Raw genomic sequence first — 25,080 nt, 5'->3', positions numbered from 1 at the left:
ATAAAACACGCCCCCCTCATCCTCATTTGAATTACGCGCGCTTACGCCAGCCCCATTTATGCTACGCCGCCGTAAGTTAGGAGGCAAGTGCTTTGTGAATACAGCACTTGCCTCTCTGACTTACGGCGGCGTAGCGTAAATACGATACGCTGCGCCGCCGTAACAATGCGCGCCCCCTACCTGAATCCGGCCCATAATCATTGGGAAATCTCTCTCTCTCAAAGTCCCAAAAAGTTATGACAACCTGGCGAGGGTTCTAATCCTCTGCCACTCCATCCGAAACTGGAATAAAAAAAAAAGTTTCTGGCTATACACCTACATCGAGAAAAGGTAACCGTGCAAAAGTAAGCCGAATAAGACATGAATGGAGCTGACTGTGTTTCTACCTGGAGGGATGCCATCAGAGCTGCAAACAATAAATCCCGGCCAGATACTGGAGATGTTAGTTTCATTTCTCCGGAATCGCTCTGCATTTCCACTCCACACCCTCCCTATATATATATGAGAACTGAGCTGAGAGGCACCAGATATCCCGATCTCTTCTCCCCAGAACAGGACAATGGATGGAAGGTCAGTAGAAAATGTACAATTACAGACAATTCTTCTTTTTCTTCTTTCCGTGAGTTTATCTGGATCCTCTATTTGTCTCTATAGCTCACATATTACCGTATTTATCGCGGTATAACGCGCTCTGGCGTATACCGCGCACCCCCAAAGTGGCCCCCAATCCTGTGGGAAAAAAAGATTTTTTGTTTTTTTGTACTTACAGTTTTGATGTCTTGCGCGGCGTCCATCTGCGGCCTCGTCGGGTCCGGCGTCCTTCTGCGGCTTCGGGTGTCCTCTTCGGCGGGTCCGGCGTCCGTCTTCGGCGGGTCGGGCGTCGATCTTCGGCGGGTCGGGCGTCCATCTTCGGCGGGTCCGGTGTCCATCTTCGGCGGGTCCGGCGTCCTTCGGCGGCGTCCTTCGGCGGCGTCCTCCCGCTCGTTTCCCGCCACGACTTTGAATACTGCGCCCGCATATAGCGAGCGCAGTACACTCGTGAATCTTCGGGCAGGCTTGGGCGCCTCTCGCACTGACGTCCTGTACGCTCAGGACGTCAGGACGTCAGTACGAGAGGCGCCGAGACTGGCCGAAGATTCACGAGTGTACTGCGCTCGCTATATGCGGGCGCAGTATTCAAACTCATGGCGGGAAAGCGGGTATCGGCGTATATCGCGCACCCACGATTTTGCCCTGATTTTCAGGGCAAGATAGTGCGCGGTATACGCCGATAAATACGGTATATGTATCTGTGTATATTACTGATATCTAAATTTACTTTTATAATTCCCAGAGTGGGAAGGTTCAGGTATAATAAAGCCGTCGTAGTGTATGGGAACATGAAATGGTATTTGAGTGATGTTCGTTTACAGAATAGCCGCACTAACTAGCTAATATAACGTAATGTAATATAATATGATTTATTATAAAGTAATATGAGATATAATATAATAAAGCAACCCGGCAGATCTAATGTACAGTATTCAGACTACAGAGAGATATCAGAACTTCTGATCACTTCTACACATTCCACAGCATTGGTGATCTTAAAGCGGAGTTCAGCCACATTTTTTATTTTTAAAAGCCAGCAGCTACAAATACTGCAGGTGCTGACTTTTAAAATAAGGACACTATGGCCCAGATTCACAGAGAGGTGGGCGCAAATTACGCTGCCGTAACGCAAACGCCGTACGCCATGCCGACGCAGCACGGAGAGGCAAGCACTGCATAGTGCCCCCAACGCTGCGCCAGCATGGCGTAGGATTTGAAGGCGCACGCCGGCGTAGGTGGAAGTGGGCGTGACCCATGCAAATGAGGCGTGACCCCATGCAAATGATAGGCCGAGCGCCAGACAGATACGTATTACGAACTGTGACGTGGACGCATCCCCCTGCGCCTGCTCACAACCACGTCGGAACAACTGCCTAAACTACGCCGGATTACTTCGTACGGCGTGAATGTAACCTACGCCCAGCCAGACACACGTCCAACGTAAAATACGCCGGCTTGTGTTCCATGGTGCAGACCTTTGCATGTCTGCTGCTGGCAGAGGAGGGCTGGCAGGGGGGGAAGGGTGGAAATCTCCCCCCGGGCTGGTGACACTATGCACAGCCACCGGCCGCCACTACCAAATGCTGTTTTTGCAGAGCAGGAATATGCCTGCTGGAGCTCTGTTAACACAGGTCACGGCCGCTGCTCACCTCTCACTGTGCAGCCGTGCCTGTGTCAGCTCCGAGGTAGATGGCTGCAGAGCTGAGCTATGTCTCGTCTAACACATAGCTCAGCCTCAGCGCACACCAGCACTGACATCCCCTTCTCTCTCTGCACAGACACGAGGACTCTGATGTAAGGGGAGGCTCTGTGCGGACTCTGATGTAAGGGGAGGCTCTGTGCGGACTCTGATGTAAGGGGAGGCTCTGTGCCCACTCTGATGTAAGTGGGGCCTCGATCCATCACTTTTCCACGCTCTATGGGCCACTAGACTGGACTTGCCCCCCAGGCCTAAGGCTGCCAGCCCTCCCCTGGCACCTGGGTTGCGCCTCCTTTATGGGGAATAACTTTACGCCGGACGTACAACTTACGCACACCTCGCGTAGCCTACGTCGGGCACACACAGGTTTGTGAATCGCCGTATTTCCCTCATTTGCATGTTTGAATGGCTAATCAATGGGAGCGGCACCATGCGCCCAGCCCATATGTGCGCCCACCCTACGCCGGCGTAAGCAAGATACGTCGGCGGGGTGTAGCCTGGCTTTAGGCGCATATCTGTTTTTGGGTCTGGCGCACAGATACGACGGCGCACATTTGCACTTACGTCGGCGTAACTTGATATACTGCGGCGTAAGTGCTTTGTGAATCCGGGCCTAATTATCTATCGCTCGGCTCTCAGGTGCTGCCGCCGCCATCTTTGGTAAGGGAATCAGGAAGTGAAGCAGCTGCTGACTTTTAAAATAAGGACACTTACCTGTCCAGGGCGCCCGCGATGTCGGCACCCGAAGCCGATCCATCGCTCGGCTCTCGGATGCTACTGCCGTCATCTTTGGTGAGGGAATCAGGCTTCACTTTCTGGTCCCCTACTGCGCATGCGCGACTCGCTCTGCGCAATGCCACTGGCCCCTGCTGTCTTCTGGGACCTGTGTGTCTTCCAGAAGACAGCGGGGGGACAGAGAAGGTGGCGGAAGTGGCGTAGATACCCGCAGGTGGTTTTTGGGTGGAACTCTGCTTTAATGCTGTTAAAAATTACATATATATATATGAAGAGAGGGGATTTAATAAAATCAGTGTAAATCACAGAGGGATCATTTTTCATATGTTGAGGGTCCTGATGCATTTTTATTGCAGAACAAAAAAGACACCAATCTCGCAAGTCTAGAAAAGGGGGTGTGCTTTGTAACCACAGTCCTGATAAAATGATCCACGTGCAACTTTATATTTGGTAACAGTGTGTGTTTTATCAGATAGGGGAGGAGGAAGCAGTTCTGGATCAGTAATCTGTATATAAGATAAGATGGTGTGTCTTGTCTGATAGTGGAGGAGGAAGCGGTGCTGGATCAGTAATCTGTATATAAGGTGACAGTGTGTCTTGTCAGATAGTGGAGGAGGAAGCGGTGCTGGATCAGTAATCTGTATATAAGGTGACAGGGTGTGTCTTGTCAGATAGTGGAGGAGGAAGCGGTGCTGGATCAGTAATCTGTATATAAGGTGACGGGGTGTGTCTTGTCAGATAGAGGAGGAGGAAGCGGTGCTGGATCAGTAATCTGTATATAAGGTGACAATGTGTGTCTTGTCAGATAGTGGAGGAGGAAGCGGTGCTGGATCAGTAATCTGTATATAAGGTGACGGGGTGTGTCTTGTCAGATAGAGGAGGAGGAAGCGGTGCTGGATCAGTAATATGTATATAAGGTGACAGTGTGTGTCTTGTCAGATAGTGGAGGAGGAAGCGGTGCTGGATCAGTAATATGTATATAAGGTGACAGTGTGTGTCTTGTCTGATAGTGGAGGAGGAAGCGGTGCTGGATCAGTAATCTGTATATAAGGTGACAATGTGTGTCTTGTCAGATAGTGGAGGAGGAAGCGGTGCTGGATCGGTAATCTGTATATAAGGTGACGGTGTGTGTCTTGTGAGATAACGGAGGAGGAAGCGGTGCTGGATCAGTAATCTAAATATGGTGTCAATGCCTATCTTGACTTATATTGGGGAAGGAGGAAGGACAGTGCAAATAGCTCTGATGCCGATACTAAGTCCGCCCTAGCCTCACCCACCACCTTGCAAGCCACGCCCCTCCCAATCAGCCCTCCCGTCTACCAACAAAGCTAGTATTGTTTTGAAGGCCGTCCAGCCCCACCCACTGCCTTGCAAGCCACGCCCCTCCCGATTAGCCCTCCCGTCTACCAACGAAGCTGGTATAGGTTTGAAGGCCGTCCTAGCCCCACCCACCGCCTTGCAAGCCACGCCCCTCCTGATTAGCCCTCCCGTCTACCAACAAAGCTAGTATTGTTTTGAAGGCCGTCCCAGCCCCACCCACCACCTTGCAAGCCACGCCCCTCCCGATTAGCCCTCCCGTCTACCAATGAAGCTGGTATAGGTTTGAAGGCTGTCCTAGCACCACCCACAAAATAAAGTGGGGAAATAACGCGAGATTTCGTCACTAGGTCATTCGCAAGGACTTCTGGGATACATGACGCCGCTATCCCAGGAGCCCTTGCGAATCGCCTAGCGACGTAATCACCTAGGCGAGGGGCTGTCGGAAGTGCTGCTGAAAAAAAACATTTACACACACACAAAAAAAAGAACTTCCATTGAGAAAAGCATGCTCAAGGGGGATACCATAGACAGTAAGTAAAAGAAATGGGTGGAACTTCGCTTTAATGTATTTTATTTTTTTTGCTTAATGCTTCTTACACGATTTTATGTTTTGTTTATATCTACTTACAGACTGTGAATAACTTTCAACATGTCATCTTCTGAGGAAGTGTCACAGACTTTAAGCAGCCTGAAAGAGAAACTACTGCAAGTATTTGAGGAAGATGTGGATGGTTTGTGTGATGAGTTGGACTCCCTCCATCTCCTATCTCTGGAGGAATACATGGATCTCCAGTATGATGAGGATCCCGGAGTGAGAGCTGAAAAGATGATCGACATTATACTTCAGAAGGGGGAACCAGCCTCAGAAAAATTCCTATATCATCTGGAAAATATCATTTCAAGGTTTCCTAGCCTGTCCAGGTTGCCTCAATTCCTCCAGGAAGGTGAGAAAATGATTATAAAAAAAATATTAATAGTATGTGCTTACAAACTCACATGGAAGGCTACACAGCACTAAACTGTGCTAACGGGTGTAGCGGTGGACTCCTCCCACAACAGGCTGACCATGGGTATATATAGGAGGCCTGCCCCTTGCCAATCTTAGTCGGGGATTGGTCAGGGCTCCCAAATACACCCCATGTCACTCCAGCACTCTGCCCTGAACCTTCTCACTGGAAACAGAGGAGGCGCCCAAGAGCTGAGGCACATGTCAGTCACCTGCTGCTACACTAAACCACTCCCCTGCCCCCAGATGAACAACAAACAGGCCTAGCTCACAGCTAGGCCTGCCTAAATTTACCTGCACTGGCAGTATACACAAAAACCCACTACTCTAGCATCTACCTAAAGGCATACCTCCCAACATTTAATAAATCCAATGCGGGACATCTTGTTGAGCAAAAGTTGTTAACCGGGGGGGGGGCGGGGATATCAGAGTTGTTGAGGGGGGGGGCGGGGATCAGAGGGGGGGTTTCTCCTACCTGTGCAAATACCTCTGTTCCGAATCCCTGCCAGCGCCATCCACCTGCAGCACCCCCTTCCACCTGCACCACCATCATCCACCATGGTCGAGGCGAGACTTCTAGACGTTCGCAGAAAGGCCAGTCCCACGACGCACATGGCGCCAATACGTCCAATCACAGGCCAGGTACCAGACACCAAACATGGCAGGGGAAATCAAACATAGAGGCACGGAATGTCGCCCCCCGTAATGTCGCGCCCGGGGCCCTGCTTTACGGGAATCTAGGCTAGTCCGCGGGCCCCCGGGACACACTTAGAATTCCGGGAGGATCCCGCGGAATCCGGGACGGTTGGGAGGTATGCCTAAAGGTAGAGGGTGCTCTACGGAGAAATGCGGTAAAATGTGGGCAGCAACATAGTGGTAGTTGCAGCAATACAAGGTGTGACCAAGTATTTGTGTACATCTGACCATCACACCTAAAAGAGCTAGTTGGACATCCCCTCTCTTAAACCATGGGCATGTATTTGGAGTTGAGGTTTCCCCTTCCCCCAACCACCTTTATAGCAACAACCTTCAGTCTTCTGGGAAGGTTTTGCAGAAGACATTGGAATGTGTCTGTGGATATGTGTGCCCATTCAGCCAAAAGAGCATTTGTGAGGTCAGGTAATTGACCTCGAAAAGGACATCCCCCCAAGGTGACCACAAGGTTGGATTTATACAATTGTCTAAAATTGTTTAATGGGGTTGTAAAGGTAAAAACATGTTTCCCTAAATATCTTCCTTTACCTTAGTGCAGTCCTCCTTCACTTACCTCATCCTTCCATTTTTCTTTTAAATGTCCTTATTTCTTCTGAGAAATCCTCACTTCCTGTTCTTCTGTCTGTAACTCCACACAGTAATGTGAGGCTTTCTCCCTGGTGTGGAGAAAGCCTCTTGAGGGGGGTGGGGGCGAGCAGGAGGGTCAGGACACTCTCTACTTTGCAGATAGAGAAAGGAGCTGTGTGTTAGTGGGCATCCTGACACTCCTGCTCGCCCCCTCAAGAGGCTTTCTCCACACCAGGGAGAAAGCCTTGCATTACTGTGTGGAGTTACAGACAGAAGAACAGGAAGTGATTTTTTTTTTTACCTTTGCAACCCCTTTAAAATGACTTTACCATCACCAGAAAAACCTGAACACATTCACTTGGAAGGGGCCACATGCATTTGGCCCTGTGTTGGTCAGGTGTTCAAAACTCTTGAATATATAGGCCCAGATTCAGGTAGATCCGCGCAATATTTGCGTGGGCAAAGGGCAACGATTTTTGCTCTGCGCCCACGCAAATATTTTGATTTGCCCGCGATTCACGGAGCAGTAGCTCCTTAAATTGCGCGGGCGCTATGCTAAGTAGCCCGGCGTAAGGGCGCCTAATGTAAATGATCCCGCCGGGGGCGGGAATCATTTAAATTAGGCGCGCTCCCGCGCCGAGCGAACAGCGCATGCTCCGTCGGGAAACTTTCCCGACGTGCATTGCGGCAAATGACGTCGCAAGGACGTCATTTGCTTCTAAGTGAACGTGAATGGCGTCCAGCGCCATTCACGAATCACTTACGTAAACGACGTGAAATTTAAATTTCACGAGCGGGAAGGGCGGCTATACTTTAGCATTGGCTGCCCCTGCTATTAGCAGGAGCAACCTTGCGCTAAAGTCGCCGTACGGAAACTCCGTACCTTGCGTGCGCAGGGCCCGCGCAACTTTTGTGAATCGTTGGTAGTATGCAATTTGCATACTATACGCCGATCACAATGGCCGCGCCCCCTAGCGGCCAACGCAAGAATGCAGCCTGAGATATGAAGGCATAAGGAGGCTTATGTCTGTCATATCCTAGGCTGCAGTCCGCGTAGCGATGTTCCTGAATCAGGGGCATTCGCTACGCGGGAGCAAAACAGCTATTGCGCCGCGCAACCTATGGTTGCGCGGCGCAATAGCTTCTTGAATCTGGGCCACAGTGTATGTTTATAATAAATACGGGCAACACACTAACAATTCTGACAGAAGGTGGACAACAAATTTGGAAACACATACTGGCAATTATGATAAAGTGTGGACAGCACTGGCAAATGTGGCCAAATGCAGGAAACAAATTGGCATTCATGACAACACATGGACAACAAATGGACAATCGTGCTAAAATCAGGCTTGTGGCAGGCATGTTTGCTTTACAAGTTTGTTGTTGGGAGGGGGAAGTATTTATAATGGTTTAAAGTGGTAGAAAACGGTAGTAAGTGGTAGTATGCGGTGCATACTAGCACATTATGATATTGTCTTGCAGGTGAAATTTTTTTTTTTCTTAAAGACTTTACTACTGCTTTAAAGCAGAGGTATTGGATTGAAATTCATGGAGATCTGGTAAGTAGAATTTTCTTCCAGCAGATGTCTAAATCTCTTGTTTGTATTATGATCCTTCACATTACATTCCCCCCTTAACATCAGAGTCACCACTTTACATCAGTGCCCCCAATCCCTTTACATCACAGCCCTCCTTCACATCAGTGTTTTCAGTCTGCCCCTTCATGTAACAGCCCCCCTTAATATCACAGTCCTCCCTTTACATCAGTGTCCTCATCCCCCCTTCACATTACAGCCCCCCTTTATAGAACAGTCCCCCCTTTAAATCGGAGTCCTCAACCCCCCTTTCACTTCACAGCCCCCCTTTTACATCAGTGTCCTCACCCCCCTTCATATCACAACCTCCCCTTTATACCACAGTCCTCCCTTTACATCAGTGTCCTCATCCCCCTTTCACATCACAGCCCCCCCCTTTATAGAACAGTCCCCTCTTTACATTGGTGTCCTCATCCCCCTTCACATCACAGCCCCCCTGTACATCAGTGTCCTCATCCCACTTCATATCACAACCCCCCCTTTATAGAACAGTCCACCCTGTACATCATGAGCTATGAATAAGTACTTTTGAAAGTGTTAAACGCGTCAACTCCTGTATTCCGTTGTTTGCTGTGGCGTGTACTTTTTGGATTATCACCTCTTGTTTTTTTAATAAAGGCATTTATTTTGAGTCCGGCTGTCCAGAATTTTCTCCTCATCCCCTTGGTCCAGACTTGCTGTGCCTCCTGCCCTCTACCCCGCTGTGATGCAGAGGAGGGTGTAAAGGGTATTGAAGACACAGATGTTTGTTATGTGAAGGGGAGGTAGAACTGTCATGTGAAGGGGGTTGAGGACACTGATGGTAAAGGGAGGTACTTTGATGTGAAGTAGGACTTTGATGTAAAGGGCAGAACTGTAATGTAAAGTGCCCATGGTTGCAGTCTCTTACTGTGCCCATGGTTGCAGTCTCTCACTGTGCCCATGGTTGCAGTCTCACTGTGCCCACGGTTGCAGTCTCTGACTGTGCCCATAGTTGCAGTCTCACTGTGCCCATGGTTGCAGTCTCTCACTGTGCCCATGGTTGCAGTCTCACTGTGCCCATGGTTGCAGTCTCTCACTGTGCCCATGGTTGCAGTCTCTCACTGTGCCCATGGTTGCAGTCTCACTGTGCCCATGGTTGCAGTCTCTCACTGTGCCCATATGCAGTCGTACCTTTTCATTAGTAAAACAGCGTGTGTCTGCCGGTGTGTAATCCAGATTCCAGTCTATTCGGCCGTCCTTTGTAAGAAAGCCCCGCCTCCTCCTCGTCTGATAGGCGGAACACTGATACAGTTTCCCAGCATCGTATCAGTGTTTCTCTATCACGGACTGACGAGGAGAAGGCGGGGCTTTCTTACAAAGGACGGCCGAATAGACTGGAATCTGGATTACACAGCGGCAGACACACGCTGTTTTACTAATGAAAAGGTACGGCTGCATATGTTTTGTTTTGGCTGGATTACACAGCGGCAGACACGCTTTTAAAAACATGTTTTAATGCTGACTCGAGTATAAGCCGAGGGGGTCGTTTTTCAGCCCTAAAAAATGGGCTGAAAAACTTGGCTTATACTCGAGTATATACGGTATATTTAAAAAACAGGGTGCAATCAGCGCAAATATATAGATCAAAAAATGATGATATTAAAGTGTATTTATGTGATACAGACCCCCAGGGTTCAGATCACTGGTAATGCCAGCTGAACACTAAGGGAAATTCGCAAAAATCCTAAACAAGTAAAAAATAAAATAGAAAAAGTGCAGCGCAAAACTCAAATATATAAATGATACTGGTATACTCAAACACCAATACCATAAGTGTGAATATGAATATGCAGAAAAAATGAAAAAAAAAAAAAAAATATTAAAAATTAAATACAATTCAAACAAACAGTCCAAAAGTCCATAAGTGTCAGAAGATGAGTGAATTAAACGAAAATAAATCTCCACCACGTGACAATCCACCAAAATTTTGAAGTGATCCCTCCACCGTTGTAGATGGCTACTCTCACCTTCATATATGGACCACTGAGTTAACAGATGGTCAGTAAAGCAAATCAAATAGGCAGGTCATGAACAGGAACCAGGCTGATGTATTAGATCCTCATAAGACAACCAAACCGCAAAGGACAGGTGCATGTAAAGAGATAATCACAGACTAAGTGCTCACTGTTGCAATGTGTGGATTTATTCTTTAAAAGAAGCAAAAGTCAGGCTACTCACATTTGGCCAGACAAAAAACGGCATGAAGTAACAATCTTTAGGAATGAACAGCAGATGAGCGACGTGATGTTTCAGGCTCCTAAACCATCGGTGGTTTAGGAGCCTGAAACATCACGTCGCTCATCTGCTGTTCATTCCTAAAGATTGTTACTTCATGCCGTTTTTTGTCTGGCCAAATGTGAGTAGCCTGACTTTTGCTTCTTTTAAAGAATAAATCCACACATTGCAACAGTGAGCACTTAGTCTGTGATTATCTCTTTACATGCACCTGTCCTTTGCGGTTTGGTTGTCTTATGAGGATCTAATACATCAGCCTGGTTCCTGTTCATGACCTGCCTATTTGATTTGCTATACTGACCATCTGTTAACTCAGTGGTCCATATATGAAGGTGAGAGTAGCCATCTACAACGGTGGAGGGATCACTTCAAAATTTTGGTGGATTGTCACGTGGTGGAGATTTATTTTCGTTTAATTCACTCATCTTCTGACACTTATGGACTTTTGGACTGTTTGTTTGAATTGTATTTAATTTTTAATATTTTTTTTTTTTCATTTTTTCTGCATATTCATATTCACACTTATGGTATTGGTGTTTGAGTATACCAGTATCATTTATATATTTGAGTTTTGCGCTGCACTTTTTCTATTTTATATACGGTATATTGTTAATTTCTATCTTCTGTAAATGCATTAGGTTGATTTTAGCTCCATTTTGCAAAACAATGTTGCTGAAATGTGTGATTTTATTTCCATTCCTAGGCAAGAAGAAAAAATTTCAGGAACTTTTGCAACAACTTGGTATAAAACACCACCTGACTTCAAAAGTGACCTTGAGCGATATCCTATGTATCGGGTCAGAAAATCTCAGTTTAGATGAGCCGTGCAGTATGAAGGACATTCCATGGCACTTCCTGAAGAACCTCATGGCTTTGAACAGGACCTCACGAAACACCCAACTCAACAAGGATAAGAATAATCAAGAATCAAATGATGACAATGTTTTTGATGTGTTTAAAGCTGAACATGATACAGCAAGTGTCATTCACCCCCTGGATGTCCTGTGTGCAGTATTGCATTGTTCAGACAGCTTTCTGCAACAAGAGATTGTAACCAAATTGTCCATGTGCCAGTTTGCCGTCCCTTTGCTGCTCCCTACAGGTGATGGGTCACAATGCAACTTTCTGCTCTGGGCAATGAGAGATATCGTGAAGAAGTGGAGACCTCAGTCACTATCAGAAAGTAAAGGGTTCAGAGAAGGAAATGTTGTTAATACCATAATGCCAATCTTCTCTTTTGTCAGATTAGGGGAAAATAAATTGTCCAAATCTAAAACCCTAAACTACATTCTAAATCCAGCTCAACAATATCACAACTTTTTCATTCACCATGATATGGAGGGAGGAAACATTGAGAGGAAAATATCTGATGGACTGGTGGAAATGTCCTGGTATTTCCCTTGTGGAAACTCTGATATTTTCCCAGAGCCCATCGCAGTGACCAACTTACGAGGAGACCTGGAGACCAACTGGGACCAGTTCACGTTTCTGACACGAGTATCATCAATAGTGTTTATATTCATTGAGAGTATTTCTGAGAGTCAGTACAAACTGTTATCAACCTGTGATAACACCGACACCCAGTATTATTTTATTGTTACTCCAGGTTCAGGCAAGGATATTGGCCAAGAAACGCAGTGCTTTTTGAAATGCCTAATGGAACCATTAAAATTTTGTAAAAAGCAAATTATAGTCAAAGTGAACAATTCAAATGATGCCACATTTGTAAAGAAGATACAGAACATCCTTGAAAGCTTATTAAGTGAAGGACTCCAACAACTGGCAATAGAGAGTATGAAGAATAAAACACATGGACTTCAGATTGATGTCGATGAGAACTTTCCCGCATGTCAGAAAGCAAGAGCATATGCATGTAACATTACCTCTGTAATAAGAGATGTGGAAATATATAAGAAAGAAGTGCTGAAACTCCAAGGAGATCTTTGGAAACAACTGTCCAAAGTAGAAAAGGAGCTTTGTAGAATGACCAACCAAGGTGAGAAAAATGCCCAACAATATCAAGATGAACTTAAAAGGCAACGTGTTTTACTGCAAAAGGAGCAACACCAACATGCTTTGCCTGATGCTATAACGTTATTTATTAATGCAATTACTCATCTATCTCAGGCAGAAAAACAGTACTTTTTGAAATGGATGAAAATAGAACTTGATTTGATTGCCAGGAGGAACCTGTCTGCTCTACAGGTGGAGTACAAAGAAAAATGTAATAGCAGGTCAGATAATCCAGAGGAATTGAAGCAGGTAGACCAAAAAATCGCAGACAGTTCTTTAGGAATTGAACATTTCCTACGTGAGTTGGGTCAGTTTTATGAAGCTGAATGTTCTATGGTTAAAGAAGGAATTATTACAGCAGACATAGCACAGTTTACTAGGCTTCCAGGGGTTGCTACTGACCTTCTCTTGGATGGATTTCCATTAGAGTTGATTGATGGAGATTCCTCTAACATCCCTATGAAATGGATAACTGATGTGTTGACTGAGCTGGACAATAGGGTAGGGCAAAATGGTAAAATTAGAAGTAAATTAAGGGTAATAACTGTGATGGGAGTGCAGAGTACAGGAAAATCCACACTTCTGAACACCATGTTCGGTCTGCAGTTTCCGGTGGCCAGTGGAAGATGTACACGAGGAGCCTTCATGACTCTTTTAAAAGTAAAAGAAAACTTCCAGGAGGAGCTGGGCTGTCAGTTTATTCTGGTAATTGACACTGAAGGATTGAAAGCTCCAGAGTTGGCCTCTTTGGAGGACAGTTATGAACATGACAATGAACTGGCCACACTAGTGGTTGGGTTGAGTGATATCACCATAGTCAATATGGCCATGGAAAACACAACAGAAATGAAGGATATTTTACAGATTGTGGTCCATGCTTTTCTTCGGATGAAAGAAGTTGGAAAGAAACCCAACTGCCAATTTGTACATCAGAATGTCAGTGATGTGTCAGCTTATGAAAAGAACATGAGAGACAGGATGAAACTTCTAGAACAATTGGATGAGATGACAAAAGTGGCTGCAAAAATGGAGAAGAAAGGTGGAATTACATCATTCAATGATGTGCTGGACTACAATCTGGAGAAACACAGCTGGTACATTCCTGGTCTGTGGCAAGGGGTCCCCCCAATGGCCCCTGTGAACTCTGGGTACAGTGAAAATATCCATAAGCTAAAGCAGTATTTATTTGAGTTCATGAAAACCCATAATGCATCTTTCAATATTTCTGAATTTATCACATGGATAGAAAGTTTGTGGAGAGCGGTGAAACATGAAAAGTTTATCTTCAGTTTCCGCAACAGTCTGGTAGCTGATGCTTATAATACGTTGTCTATCCAGTTTTCACTATGGGAATGGGAATTCTCCAAAAAAGTCTACAACTTTGTCATCACCACTGAAAATAATATAAAAAACCAGTCAGCTGAGAGTCTGGATTCAGAAACTTGTGAAGAATACAGGAGAGAACTTTGCCAGCTGGTGTCTGAGGAGGAAAACAAAATGCTGGACTTATTAGAAAAATATTATAACAGTAAATCTGAAAATGTTCATCTTGTAGAACGTTATCGGGAAGATTTTAGAATGAGCGTACAGTTCCTAAGAAGAGAATTAGAAAGAAACGCTCTGATCAAATGTAGTGTAACAGTTTATATCCAGAAAGGGAAGTGTGGGGTCCAAAACATCCAGAATCAATACCAGAAGTTGATAGAAGAGAAAATTGGTTGTCTCCTGGAAAGTGGTAGAGAGAAAAAAGCTACGCTAAGTGATGAGGAAATAGAACAAGAATTTGAGTCCATGTGGGAGAAGACACTGGCAGATTTACAAATAAAGAAATTAAAAAGACGTAATGTTTATCAAGCAATTTTACATCAGCTGAGGAATGACCTGAGTAGAAGCGGTTCTGCTATACATGAACAATTAAAGAATGTAAATCTAGAAAACGTTGGGCAATTTGGAATGTGTGAACATCACATTGATTATTCTTTCGGGAAACGTATAAAAAACACTCTGGGTTTTCAAAATAAGACACCTGAAATGCTAGAAAAATTTGCTTTCTCACTAATAGAGATGTGTAAAAAGTACATGGAAGAAAAAGTTACAACTGCACAAGATTACGATAACACCCACTGCCAAGAGTTATTACAAGTTATCAACAAACAACTTGAAAGTAACTGTGACTTTCCATATACAATATATTTTGAGCTAGATATAAAACTTACCATTTGTGGAAAAGCGGCTCAAATGTTTCAGAAGATGCATGATGCATTTATTAAAAATAATGACCCAACAGCTTGTCTGGAGAACCTCAAACCTCAATACCTTTCCACATTTCTCAGTATATTTCAAGAGAAAGATGAAAACCAGAACAGAGCCCGACAATTCTGTGAGCGATGTCTCAAACCAGCAATTACTGATTATGTCTTCAAACATCTTGGAGAAAAAATGGTGGATGATATCTTAAATAGCTCCGACAGCATTACCTTCAGTAGCAGAAGCTTTTTTCAGTGTAACATACTAGAGGAATTATTGGAAGAAATGTCATTCCCAAAGTATGTAAAATATATTCAGTCATGTAAGGGGTTCTCTAAAACCTGGATATTAGGTTATATCTCAAAAAAGTATAACAGCCCAACAACTTTAGAAAAATTATATCAAAATATTCTCTCCTCCATAAAGGTGGAAATTCAAACAGTGCTTGAAGAGAAGTGCTTGGAAAGCCAGAATATATCATCATTTTTAGAAAATGTGTGTGGGAAATTACGAAGGAAACTGGTAATACCACAGAATGAGATGAAAGTGATCACTTTCTACAACACAGCTGTAGTTGAGCAGTTCTCATCTGACGTTCAACACTTCCTCACAGAGACGGAACAACAAATCCTAACAGAACTGAGATCCTTGGATATTGAGTCTGTACTTTCCAAAGTGTTACTGAAACCTCAGGATGAGTTGTGCAGGAAGGTGGTCGGATGTGGAAAGCAGTGTCCATTCTGTAAAGTCCCATGTGAAGCTGGAGGTGGAGACCATACGGAGCACTTTTCATCTATCCACAGACCTCAAGGGCTGGGAAGATATAGATCGAACACTGATGAAACTTTGACGATTGACATCTGTTCCACTGATGTTGTATCCCAAGGCAGTTTTAGTAATTCAGACACAAATCAAAATTGGCATCCATACAAAGAGTATCGTACATATTATCCAGATTGGGCCATCCAGCCTGACCCCAGCATTGAGTCCTCAGATTACTGGAAATACATATTTGTAAAGTTTAATCAGAAATTTGCAGAAGAATACTGGGCAAAATCAGCTGAACTTCCAAAAGACTGGAAGAAAATCACTAAAGAACAAGCTCTTGGCAGCTTAAAGAAAGTGTTTAATATGAATTAACGTAACAATTGTCTGCAATATGCTTCACAAACTAAACATAAGCCAAAAAAAAAAACTGTTCTACATTATAAATGTTGTAGCAAAATTGATTTCTCATCTCGGTAAAACCCCTCAGCTTCTTGTTTTACTGCTCATAGCTACGTAACTTTGATAATTAAAGTGAAACTGTGCCTAACATATTGACATTTAAGTATTTACATATTCTTAACAATCGCTAAATCCGCTTTAAAACAAGCCCTTACTGACTTCTGGAGCTGCAGACACTGTGGAATAGTTCATCCATAAAGTTCACAGCAGCAGATGCTGTAGGCTAAAACTGACCACAACTCAACTTCAACTCAACTGCAGAGTCCCTGCAATTAACTTTGATGCTAAATTATTCCCCAGTGCCTGTAGCTACAGAGGTCAGTGAAGGATATATAATGCTCATATGCTGCTGGCTAAAGTGTATATATTCCTGGAAACTTTACTTAAAATTTTGTTTAGAGAAATGAAGGGTTGAAACCTTTGTCAAGTTTGTATTGCTGTCTGTGTCCCCATTGGGGAGTTCCACTTTTCTTTTTATCCAGGTGAATGATGGCCATTGTCACCCAGACAGAAAGTAGGAAATCCAAAACTTTACATTTTGTCACCATATTAAAAGATGAGGGGCCAGATTCTCAGAAGAGTTACGCCGGAGTATCTACTGATACACCGGCGTAATTCGAATTTCCCGCCGGCGTATCATTGTTTTGTATTCACAAAACAAGATACGACGGATTTAGGCTAGGATCCGACTTACACCATCGGATCCTAAATGCAATACAACGCCGACCGCTAGGTGGCGTTTACGTTCAGGTCTCATTTGTTTATGCAAATGAGCCTGATACGCCGATTCCCGAACGAATTTGCGCCGCGTAGCCATCACTTACGTCGTTTGCGTAAGGTTACCCCTGCTATATGAGGGGTAACCTTACGCCAGTCCGCCGTATGCCATGTTAGGTATGGCGTCGGGTCCGCGTCGTCTTTTCCCGTCGGGTACATCGTTTTCCTAAGTCGTTCTTGAATACGACTTTACGTCAATGACGCTCACGTCGGCGTCATTGACGTTTTCCGTCGAGAACTGGAGCATGCGCACTGGGCTATTTTAAGCCCGGCGCATGCACAGTTCGATCAGCACGGGGGCGCGCTTAATTTAAATACAAGCCGCCCCCTTGGAATTACGCGGGGATACGCCAGGCCAATTACACTACGCCGCCGCAAATTACGGAGCAAGTGTTTGGGGAATACGGCACTTGCTCCTGTAAGTTGGGGCGGCGTAGTGTAAATAGCTTACGCGACGCCGCCGCAGGATCTACCAGAATCTGGCCCGAGGTTACATTATCCTCCAGTGTCAACTACCTAAGAGGGGAATTCTCTTCACTTTTGCAAGAAGAGAAGAGGTGTCCCCAATGGAAAGTTTACCCTTAACTATTATTTTCTATTTTTTAAATTTTCCCTAACCTTCTTGCTTAAAGCGGAAGTCCACACAAAAATGGAACTTCTGCTTTTTGGAACCTTCCCCGCCTCCGGTGTCACATTTAGCACCTCTCAGGGGGGAGGGGGTGCAGATACCTGTATAATATATTATACCAGTATAATCTGGGCATAGACTACGCCACTTCTCGTCCCCCCCCCCCGTTGTCTTCTGGGAAACACACAGGTCCCAGAAGATAGCGGATGACCAGTTAGGACGCACAGCGTCACTCGCGCATGCGCAGTAGGGAATCGGGAAGTGAAGCCGCAAGGCTTAATTTCCTGATTCCCTCACCGAGGATGGCGGTGGGGGCAGCCGAGAGAAGAGCGATTGATCGGCCTCGGCTGCCGACATCGCGGGCACCCTGGACAGGTAAGTGTCCATTTATTAAAAGTCGGCAGCTGCCGTATTTGTAGCTGCTGGCTTTAAATATTTTTTTTTTTAGGCAGACCTCCGCTTTAATGAAAATGGCCACAAGTACAAATAGAGAGGCTGAGTCTCTCCAATGGGGACACAGGCAGTAATAAAAAAAATGGAAGAAGGCGAATCCTTTCCTACTCTATGCAAAACTAAAAAATATTTTTTTTTGCTAGATAAACTTATTTATCTATTATAAATAATTTACTGTTCAAATGTCCAAGAATTCACACAGCTTTCAGAAATAATCCCTATAATGTGTCCAATATGGTTATTTCCTCTGATCCATCAGCTTCATGTCATGAAAACAACACAGACGGGGCGTCTTTTTTATCACTCATGGTAGTATAGCTACACTTTTAGGGGAGCAGCCAAATGAGCTATTTACATTTATTCACACTTTTATTTTTGGTGCAAGGTTTCAGCTTCATGTCATAGCCATAATGTGGTCTTTTCCTAAATAAGAAATTTCAGAACAATACCACATTATGGCCAGCAGATGGAGCTGAGGATAATAGGAAATACACATAATAGAGGCATCACCGGGGGTTATTTATGATGGCTGTGCAAATGCTCAGATATTCACCCAGTGAGGTTTTTATAATTAGATCCTTTAATGGTCCTGCAGTCTCTGCTGATATGTTTTGTCCCTAACAATATACTATTTAATAATTGTGAATATCAAATGCATCACTGATAATGGTGATAATGGTATTTCTTTGACATCCAATTCGTCTGCATTTGTGTCTGTAATTTTCTTTAAATTTCTACACAATAAAATATTGTTTATGCCTTGTTTTGCCTAATTCAATAATAAACTATTTACAAGGTAAAATAAAACAATCAAGTGATTAAACACTGACTACAAATCTTCAATATATCAACTAATTCTAAATTCGGTGAAAAACGTAACTCCTTATATTATATAAAAGTGGGTACTCTCCTTTTACTCACTTTTATATAATATAAGGAGTTACGTTTTTCACCGAATTTTGAATAATTTAGTTGATATACTGATGATTTTTAGTGAGTGTTTAATCACTTGATATTTCACATTCATTGCAGTTTTTGCGCATCTTTTTTGTTTTATATGTATTGTTTATGGATTAAGTATTAATTGCTTTAACTGCTTATGTGACTGTCCTCCCGAAAGCGGGGAAGGATCCGCAGTGCTGTGCTAGTTACAGGCCCATCTCCCTCTTGAACTCCGATGTTAAGTTCCTATCTAAAATTCTAGCTTTGAGGCTACAGGATCACATTGTTAAGCTGATCCATCCGGACCAGACAGGATTTATGAAAGGCCGAGAGGCCAGAGATAATACAATAAGAGCCCTCCATGTGTTACACTGGATACATAAAGGCCCAAATCAAACTCCGGCAGTTGTGATCTCAATGGACGCTGAAAAGGCCTTTGATAGGGTGGGGTGGGGATTTATGGTCGGAGTTCTGAGGGAGATGGGCCTGAGGGAAAGAATGATGGGATGGGTGATGGCATTGTATGCAGAACCCAGAGCAAGGGTTAAAGTCAACGGGAGACTATCAGATTACTTTGAAATAAAAAACGGGACTAGGCAGGGGTGCCCACTGTCCCCATTACTATTCGCTATGGTATTGGAACCTTTTTTGTGTATGATTAGAGGGAATAGGGGGATCAAAGGGATAGTTATAGGGTCGATGGAACACAAGATATCTGCATATGCGGATGCAGGGCCAGATTAAGAACATCATGGGCCTGGTGCTGAGGATTTTGGTGGGGCCTTTTAGGCTGCATTCACACCTCCGCGACAAGTAACGCTGCGTACGCGGCGTATTTTGCCGCGAATAGTGTAACTTTTTTTTACAAATCCTTCCTATTACTTTGTATCGCCGAACGCCAATGCCGCCTGAAAAAAAGGGTCCGGGACTTTTTTTCATGCCGCAGGTGTACGGCGTCTATGAGATGTGAACCATCTCATAGACAGCAATGGGAATTCTCCCCTCCAGCGGCACGAGCGGCCGGCGTCGGGCGTTTTGTCGCGGAGGTGTGAATGGGGTGTAATAAATAATAAATAAATGCGTGGGAATGACATGAACGCAGCCCAGCCAAGGCAAGTGACCAAAGGCACAGAACCCAGAAGGAAGACCGGGTGAAGATGGAAGTGTCCAGGCCCCGCCTGATTCATCGCAGCGCAGCACTGGAGGGCTCAGTCTGAAAATTAAAGTGTACACTAATGTGCTAATATGCTGTGCATACTTGTACATTGTGGCATAACCTACCCCAGGGCCTCTAAAAAGTAGTAATGTCAGGAAAGTTTACTACCGCTTTATTATCACAGGATCCCAGGAGCCTCTCATGGGGCCCCCTACTGACCCGGTGGACGGTGGCCCTTGGGCAGTGCCTAAGTGCACAGTTGCCAACATTTAAAAAATATTTTCAGGGCCACTTTTTTATATAAGTGCTATATTTAGAGTAGCTGAGATCCCCGATGTTCCTCTATACATCATAGTAGTAATCACAAAATTAAAGGAGTACTAATAATGGGGCAGAACAAATATGAGAACTGATATTTCCTTTAGTTGAACTAACAAAAGTGTGTCCATTCTAGAGCTGGTAACATTGAGGATATTCAGTGTAATTTTAAAGAACTGTTTTTGTGGGTAAGCGACATAGGGGAGGAGTATGGACGGTATATAAGTGGGAAGTATGTGCAGGTGAGGGAGAGGTATGACAGTGGGCACTATGTACAGGAGAGGAGTGTGGAGAGTATGACAGTGAGCACTATGTACAGGAGTGGAAGGATATTTAGGGACTGAGTAGTGGTTAAGTGGGTCATACATGGATTGAAATTACGCCAATTATGCAGAGACCAGCCATAGTCAATCTATGTACTGTATGGGCTAGCTGGTTTTACACAAGTCAATCTATTAATCAACTTGAGTACAACCAGCCTGTTTTTTTTTCTTAAAACAATCAGTGCTGCCAGCTAAAGTTAGCAACACTGATCATTGTACGCACTGGCAAAACACAATAACACTGCAGGAGTGATTCCCCCATCCACAGGTCAGCAGGTGAGAGGGTGTGTGGGGACAGGCTGGGGAGAGATACTAGTCAGTGGCTGGGTAGGCACGGGTAGTATCAGAGCCAGATACACACAGGTTACATACGCCACGATCGTTAGAGCAAGAGCAATAATTCTAGTACTAGACCTCCTCTGTAACTCTAAACATGTAACCTAAAAAAATGTAAAGCATCGCTTAGGATACCAAATAAAATTGTGCTAACTTAACTAACTAACTGTTTTTTTAATGAATGAAACATTTTTTCCAAAAAAACATGTTTGAAAAATTGCTGCGCAAATACCGTGCTAGAGCTGCACAATTAATCGTTAAAAAAATTGTGATCTCGATTCAACCCCCCTGACGATCTTCAATGCAGAGTTTGCTGATTCTTTCATATAACAAGTGGAAAGACTTTCAGCTATCAAAAGAAAATATCTGGCCAGTCTGCCAAGTTTTTAACAGAAAACAATGTAACTAACGCTTCCTTTTTAGATCAAAGGGATACACTTCTGTGTGTAAAGAACAAATCTGGGCAGTCTGCGAAGTTTGTAAACAAAATGAAACATTGTAACTAACTAACATTGTAACTAAATTTAACCACTTAAAGTCCAACACTTGTTTCTTAAGTTAGAAAGCAATATTATTTGCTAGAAAATTACTTGGAACCGCCAAACATTATATATATTTTAGCAGAGACTCTAGGGAATACAATGGCTATTGCTGCAATATGTTATGTCACACTGCATTTGCCCACTTCAATGAATAATAAAAACCATAAAAACAAAACAGTGAAGTTAGCCCATTTTTTTTTATTTTTTTGTTTTAATGTGAAAGATGATGTTACGCCGCAACAATCGTGAGAGAATCGTGATCTATCTTCTAAGCAAAAAAATTACAATTCTCATTTTAGCCAGAATCGTGCAGCTCTGTACCCTGCAACATAAAAAGTGCAAAGACCACCATAGAGTAATTTTCTAGCAAAAAACAAATGATGATTTTTACATCATTTTTACATGATTAGAGTAATATACAAATAATTATTATAAGCACTGTGATCCTATCAGTCTGCTGTAGTGTGTCAGCTTGTATTTATATTGGCCGCTCTGAATGTAGCTTCTGACAGGCTGTGCAAGCAGGCCCGTATCTCCGGAACCATAAATGATAGCTGTCCCATATTTTAACCAGTTGTGGGGTAGCTCTTCCCATGCCTACCCCCAAATGTGGGGTTTCTGTGACCTCTGGTCATCGAGCTACAACCCCCCAAATTCGATCTTAGAAAAAAAAAATCTTAAAAAAAAAAAAAATATATATTTTTTTTTTTTTTTGGGCAAATGGGCCTATCTTGAGAAAGCGGCCTGGAGCTGCAGCTCCATCAGCCCCATTGTTAATCCGGCCCTGTGCGGATGACTTGTTGCTATATCTTTCTTCACCTCAAGAGTCTCTGACGGAATTGATGAGAGAGATAGATAGGTTTGGCTGCATTTCCAACTTTAAAATAAATATAGAGAAATCGATGCTGATGCCGAATCGACTGCCTGCGGGGATGAAGAATAAGCTGCAAAGATCCTTCCCCTTTGTATGGCGTTCAGACTCTATATTTTACCTGGGAACACATATAGCCCCAGATGTTAAACGTTTATATGAGTTGAATTATATACCCCTGCTCTCGTCAATACTAAGAGATTTACAGAGATGGAGAAGTTATACACTGACCTGGTTTGGGAGAGTAAGTGCCCTTAAAATGAGTATAATTCCAAGGCTTATCTATGTCCTGTATGCCATCCCTATAGCTCTCCCACAAATATTTTTTAAACAAATAAAGAAAGCTTTTAGGACTTTTGTCTGGGGGGATAAACATCCCAGGCTGGCATATGATATTTTGAAAAGATCAAAGAAGGAAGGAGGAGTAGGACTCCCAGACATGGTACTTTACTATAGAGCCATGGCCCTGGTTCGTATTATGAACTGGAGACATGACTCAAAAGGTAAAATATGGGTTTCCCTGGAGAAAACACTGGCAGGAAGGGATCTGGCGGGAGCACCCTGGATCCCGACCGTATATAGGGGGTTATCGGAATATGTGTCACCATTAACTACAACAACGTTATCTATCTGGGATAGAATGAATAAGTCGGGAAAGTGTGCTCCTCCAATATCGCCTATTACTCCTTTGGAGGGATTTCCATGGTTCCCTCCTGGGGAAGAGAAGGGTAGTTTTGAGGGGTGGGGAGGAAATTGTTCAGAGGTGGCCCCATTTGGGGAACTGCTCCCCTTAAGGGAGTTGGTACAAAAGCAGGGGGAGGTATCAATGAGGGAATGGAAATACCGGCAGTTGACAGACCTGTTTAATAAATGGAAACACCAAATTAGATCAGTAAATACCATGACTACTTTTGAGGAGTGGTGTGTTAACCGCTTGGAACCAGGCCATATGTTATCTCGGATCAGGGATGGACTGGCCATAGGGACTACAGGGAGTTTCCCGGTGGGCCGATGGCTCAGTGGGCCATTTTTTAAAAGAGAGATGCTGCTTGGAGGACTTTTTTTAATGCCCTGGCAGCGCCCCAGTGTGAAAGCACTCAGGCTTTCACACTGGGACTGCAGCGGAAGCGTTTTTCAGTCACTTTACAGGCGCTATTTTTAGCCCAAAAGCGCCTAAAAAAATGCCTCAGTGTAAAAAGGGGTCCTACACTCACCCCCTCTCTTTTACACTCACTCTCTTTTTCTTACACTCACCCCCCTCTCTCACCCCCTTTCCCTCAACCCTTCCTCTTTCTCACCCTCTCATGATATACAATAATGGATGTAGGGGCCTTTTGGTGGACGTGATTTTTCGGGGGGTGGGAGGCAGCATTTTATTAAATTAAAGTGGGCCGGTCTGGATGAAGTCCAGGGCCACATTTTTGTCCCAGTCCAGCCCTGTCTCGGATGCACAGAATGGTCCAGAGTGCCCAAGATAAGACAATCCCATATTACATGCGTGAATGGGAAAGGGAGTTGGGCCTTAAATTTACAGTGGAACAATCAAATAGGTTGATGGAAATAACACACCGGTCCTCAATAAGTTCATATATACAGGAGATGTCGTATAAGTTTCTGACTAGATGGTACCATACACCGACCCGTCTGGCTCAGATCTACCCATTAATGAATGCCAACTGCTGGAGGGGGTGCAATCAAAGTGGGTCATTTCTTCATATATGGTGGCAGTGTCCCAGGATCAGGAGATTTTGGGAGGAGATATCCCCGTGGATAAAGAAACTGACATTAAGACCTATTGAGCAATCCCCATTGCATTTCCTGTTTCATGGAATGCCAGCATCCATAAAGTTCTACAAAAGAAGTGTTACACCACACCTATTAAATGCAGCGAAGGCACTGATACCTAGATACTGGAAACAACCTAAAGTCCCCAATATAGTGGAATGGAAAATCGAGGTAGAGAGGATAATGGAGGCAGAGAGATGGGTATACATGGTCAAGGACCAACAGGACAAATTTAAGGATATATGGGCAGGGTGGATATATTACTCTCCTGAAGTAGGGAAGGATTAGTTTGGGGCGGAGAGGCTAGGAGGCGGGTGGGGGGGAGTGGTGAGACGGCGAATAATCTTTTTTCCTTTTTTTTTTTTTGATTTATTTGTTTGGTCTTATTTTTTTTTTTTCTTTCTGTCTCCCTACCCTGCGGGCACCGGAGGGGGAGGAGGGGGGAGGCGCGTCCCCCCCCCCCTCCTATTTTTTCACCCTTTTTTCCCCTCCTCTTTTTCACAGCACTAATTTGGATCACTAAAGAGGAGGAAATAAATAATCAACTAAATCACATAGGAGGATAAGTATAGAGGCTCCCCTTAAGGAATTTTATTTGGGAGTCATAAGAATGGGAACGGGGGTGTTAAAGGAAGGTTATAGTCACAAAAGAAAGACCACTAATAAGGGAAAGGAGAAGAACACACCCAATATTGTTTTTTTTTTTTTATTTATTTATTCATTTATTTACTTTTTTTTTTTTTCTCCTCTCCTCTTTTTTGAGGTGGGTATGAAACTTCTCCCCTTCGCATGGTAGGGGGGGGGGAGATAAGGTGATGGGGAGTTAATGAGGCACGAAACAAAGGAAACATTTTTTTTTTTTTTTTCTCTCACTAAAGTCACGAAATTAAGGACTATTAAGCCCTGCACAAATACCTTTGCTTTTTTTTCTTTTATTATTAGGGTGGTATTGAGCTCCTCCTTTTTGTGCCATAGG

At 44.1% G+C, this 25,080-nt stretch overlaps 1 protein-coding gene across 1 annotated transcript; it reads left to right on the top strand.

Annotated features, from left to right (window-relative positions):
* The first annotated feature begins 415 nt into the window (after positions 1-415).
* Positions 416-16,570, top strand: LOC120942994 (up-regulator of cell proliferation-like). The gene is made up of 3 exons (XM_040356006.1): positions 416-570; positions 4,976-5,289; positions 11,190-16,570. The coding sequence occupies exons 2-3, from the start codon at positions 4,995-4,997 to the stop codon at positions 15,884-15,886; spliced, it is 4,992 nt and encodes a 1,663-aa protein (XP_040211940.1). The 5' UTR covers positions 416-570; positions 4,976-4,994; the 3' UTR covers positions 15,887-16,570.
* The last annotated feature ends 8,510 nt before the right edge of the window (positions 16,571-25,080 follow it).

This window comes from Rana temporaria, chromosome 6 (assembly GCF_905171775.1).
Source record: "Rana temporaria chromosome 6, aRanTem1.1, whole genome shotgun sequence".
NCBI classification, from domain to species: Eukaryota; Metazoa; Chordata; class Amphibia; order Anura; family Ranidae; genus Rana; species Rana temporaria.
This window is presented reverse-complemented; position numbering and strand designations above follow the sequence as displayed.

Excerpts from the sequence above, each read along its gene's own strand:
- LOC120942994 (XM_040356006.1), top strand. The coding sequence starts at position 4,995 with ATGTCATCTTCTGAGGAAGTGTCACAGACTTTAAGCAGCCTGAAAGAG. Across the intron at positions 5,290-11,189 it reads GCCTCAATTCCTCCAGGAAG|GCAAGAAGAAAAAATTTCAG; the intron begins GTGAGAAAATGA and ends TTCCATTCCTAG.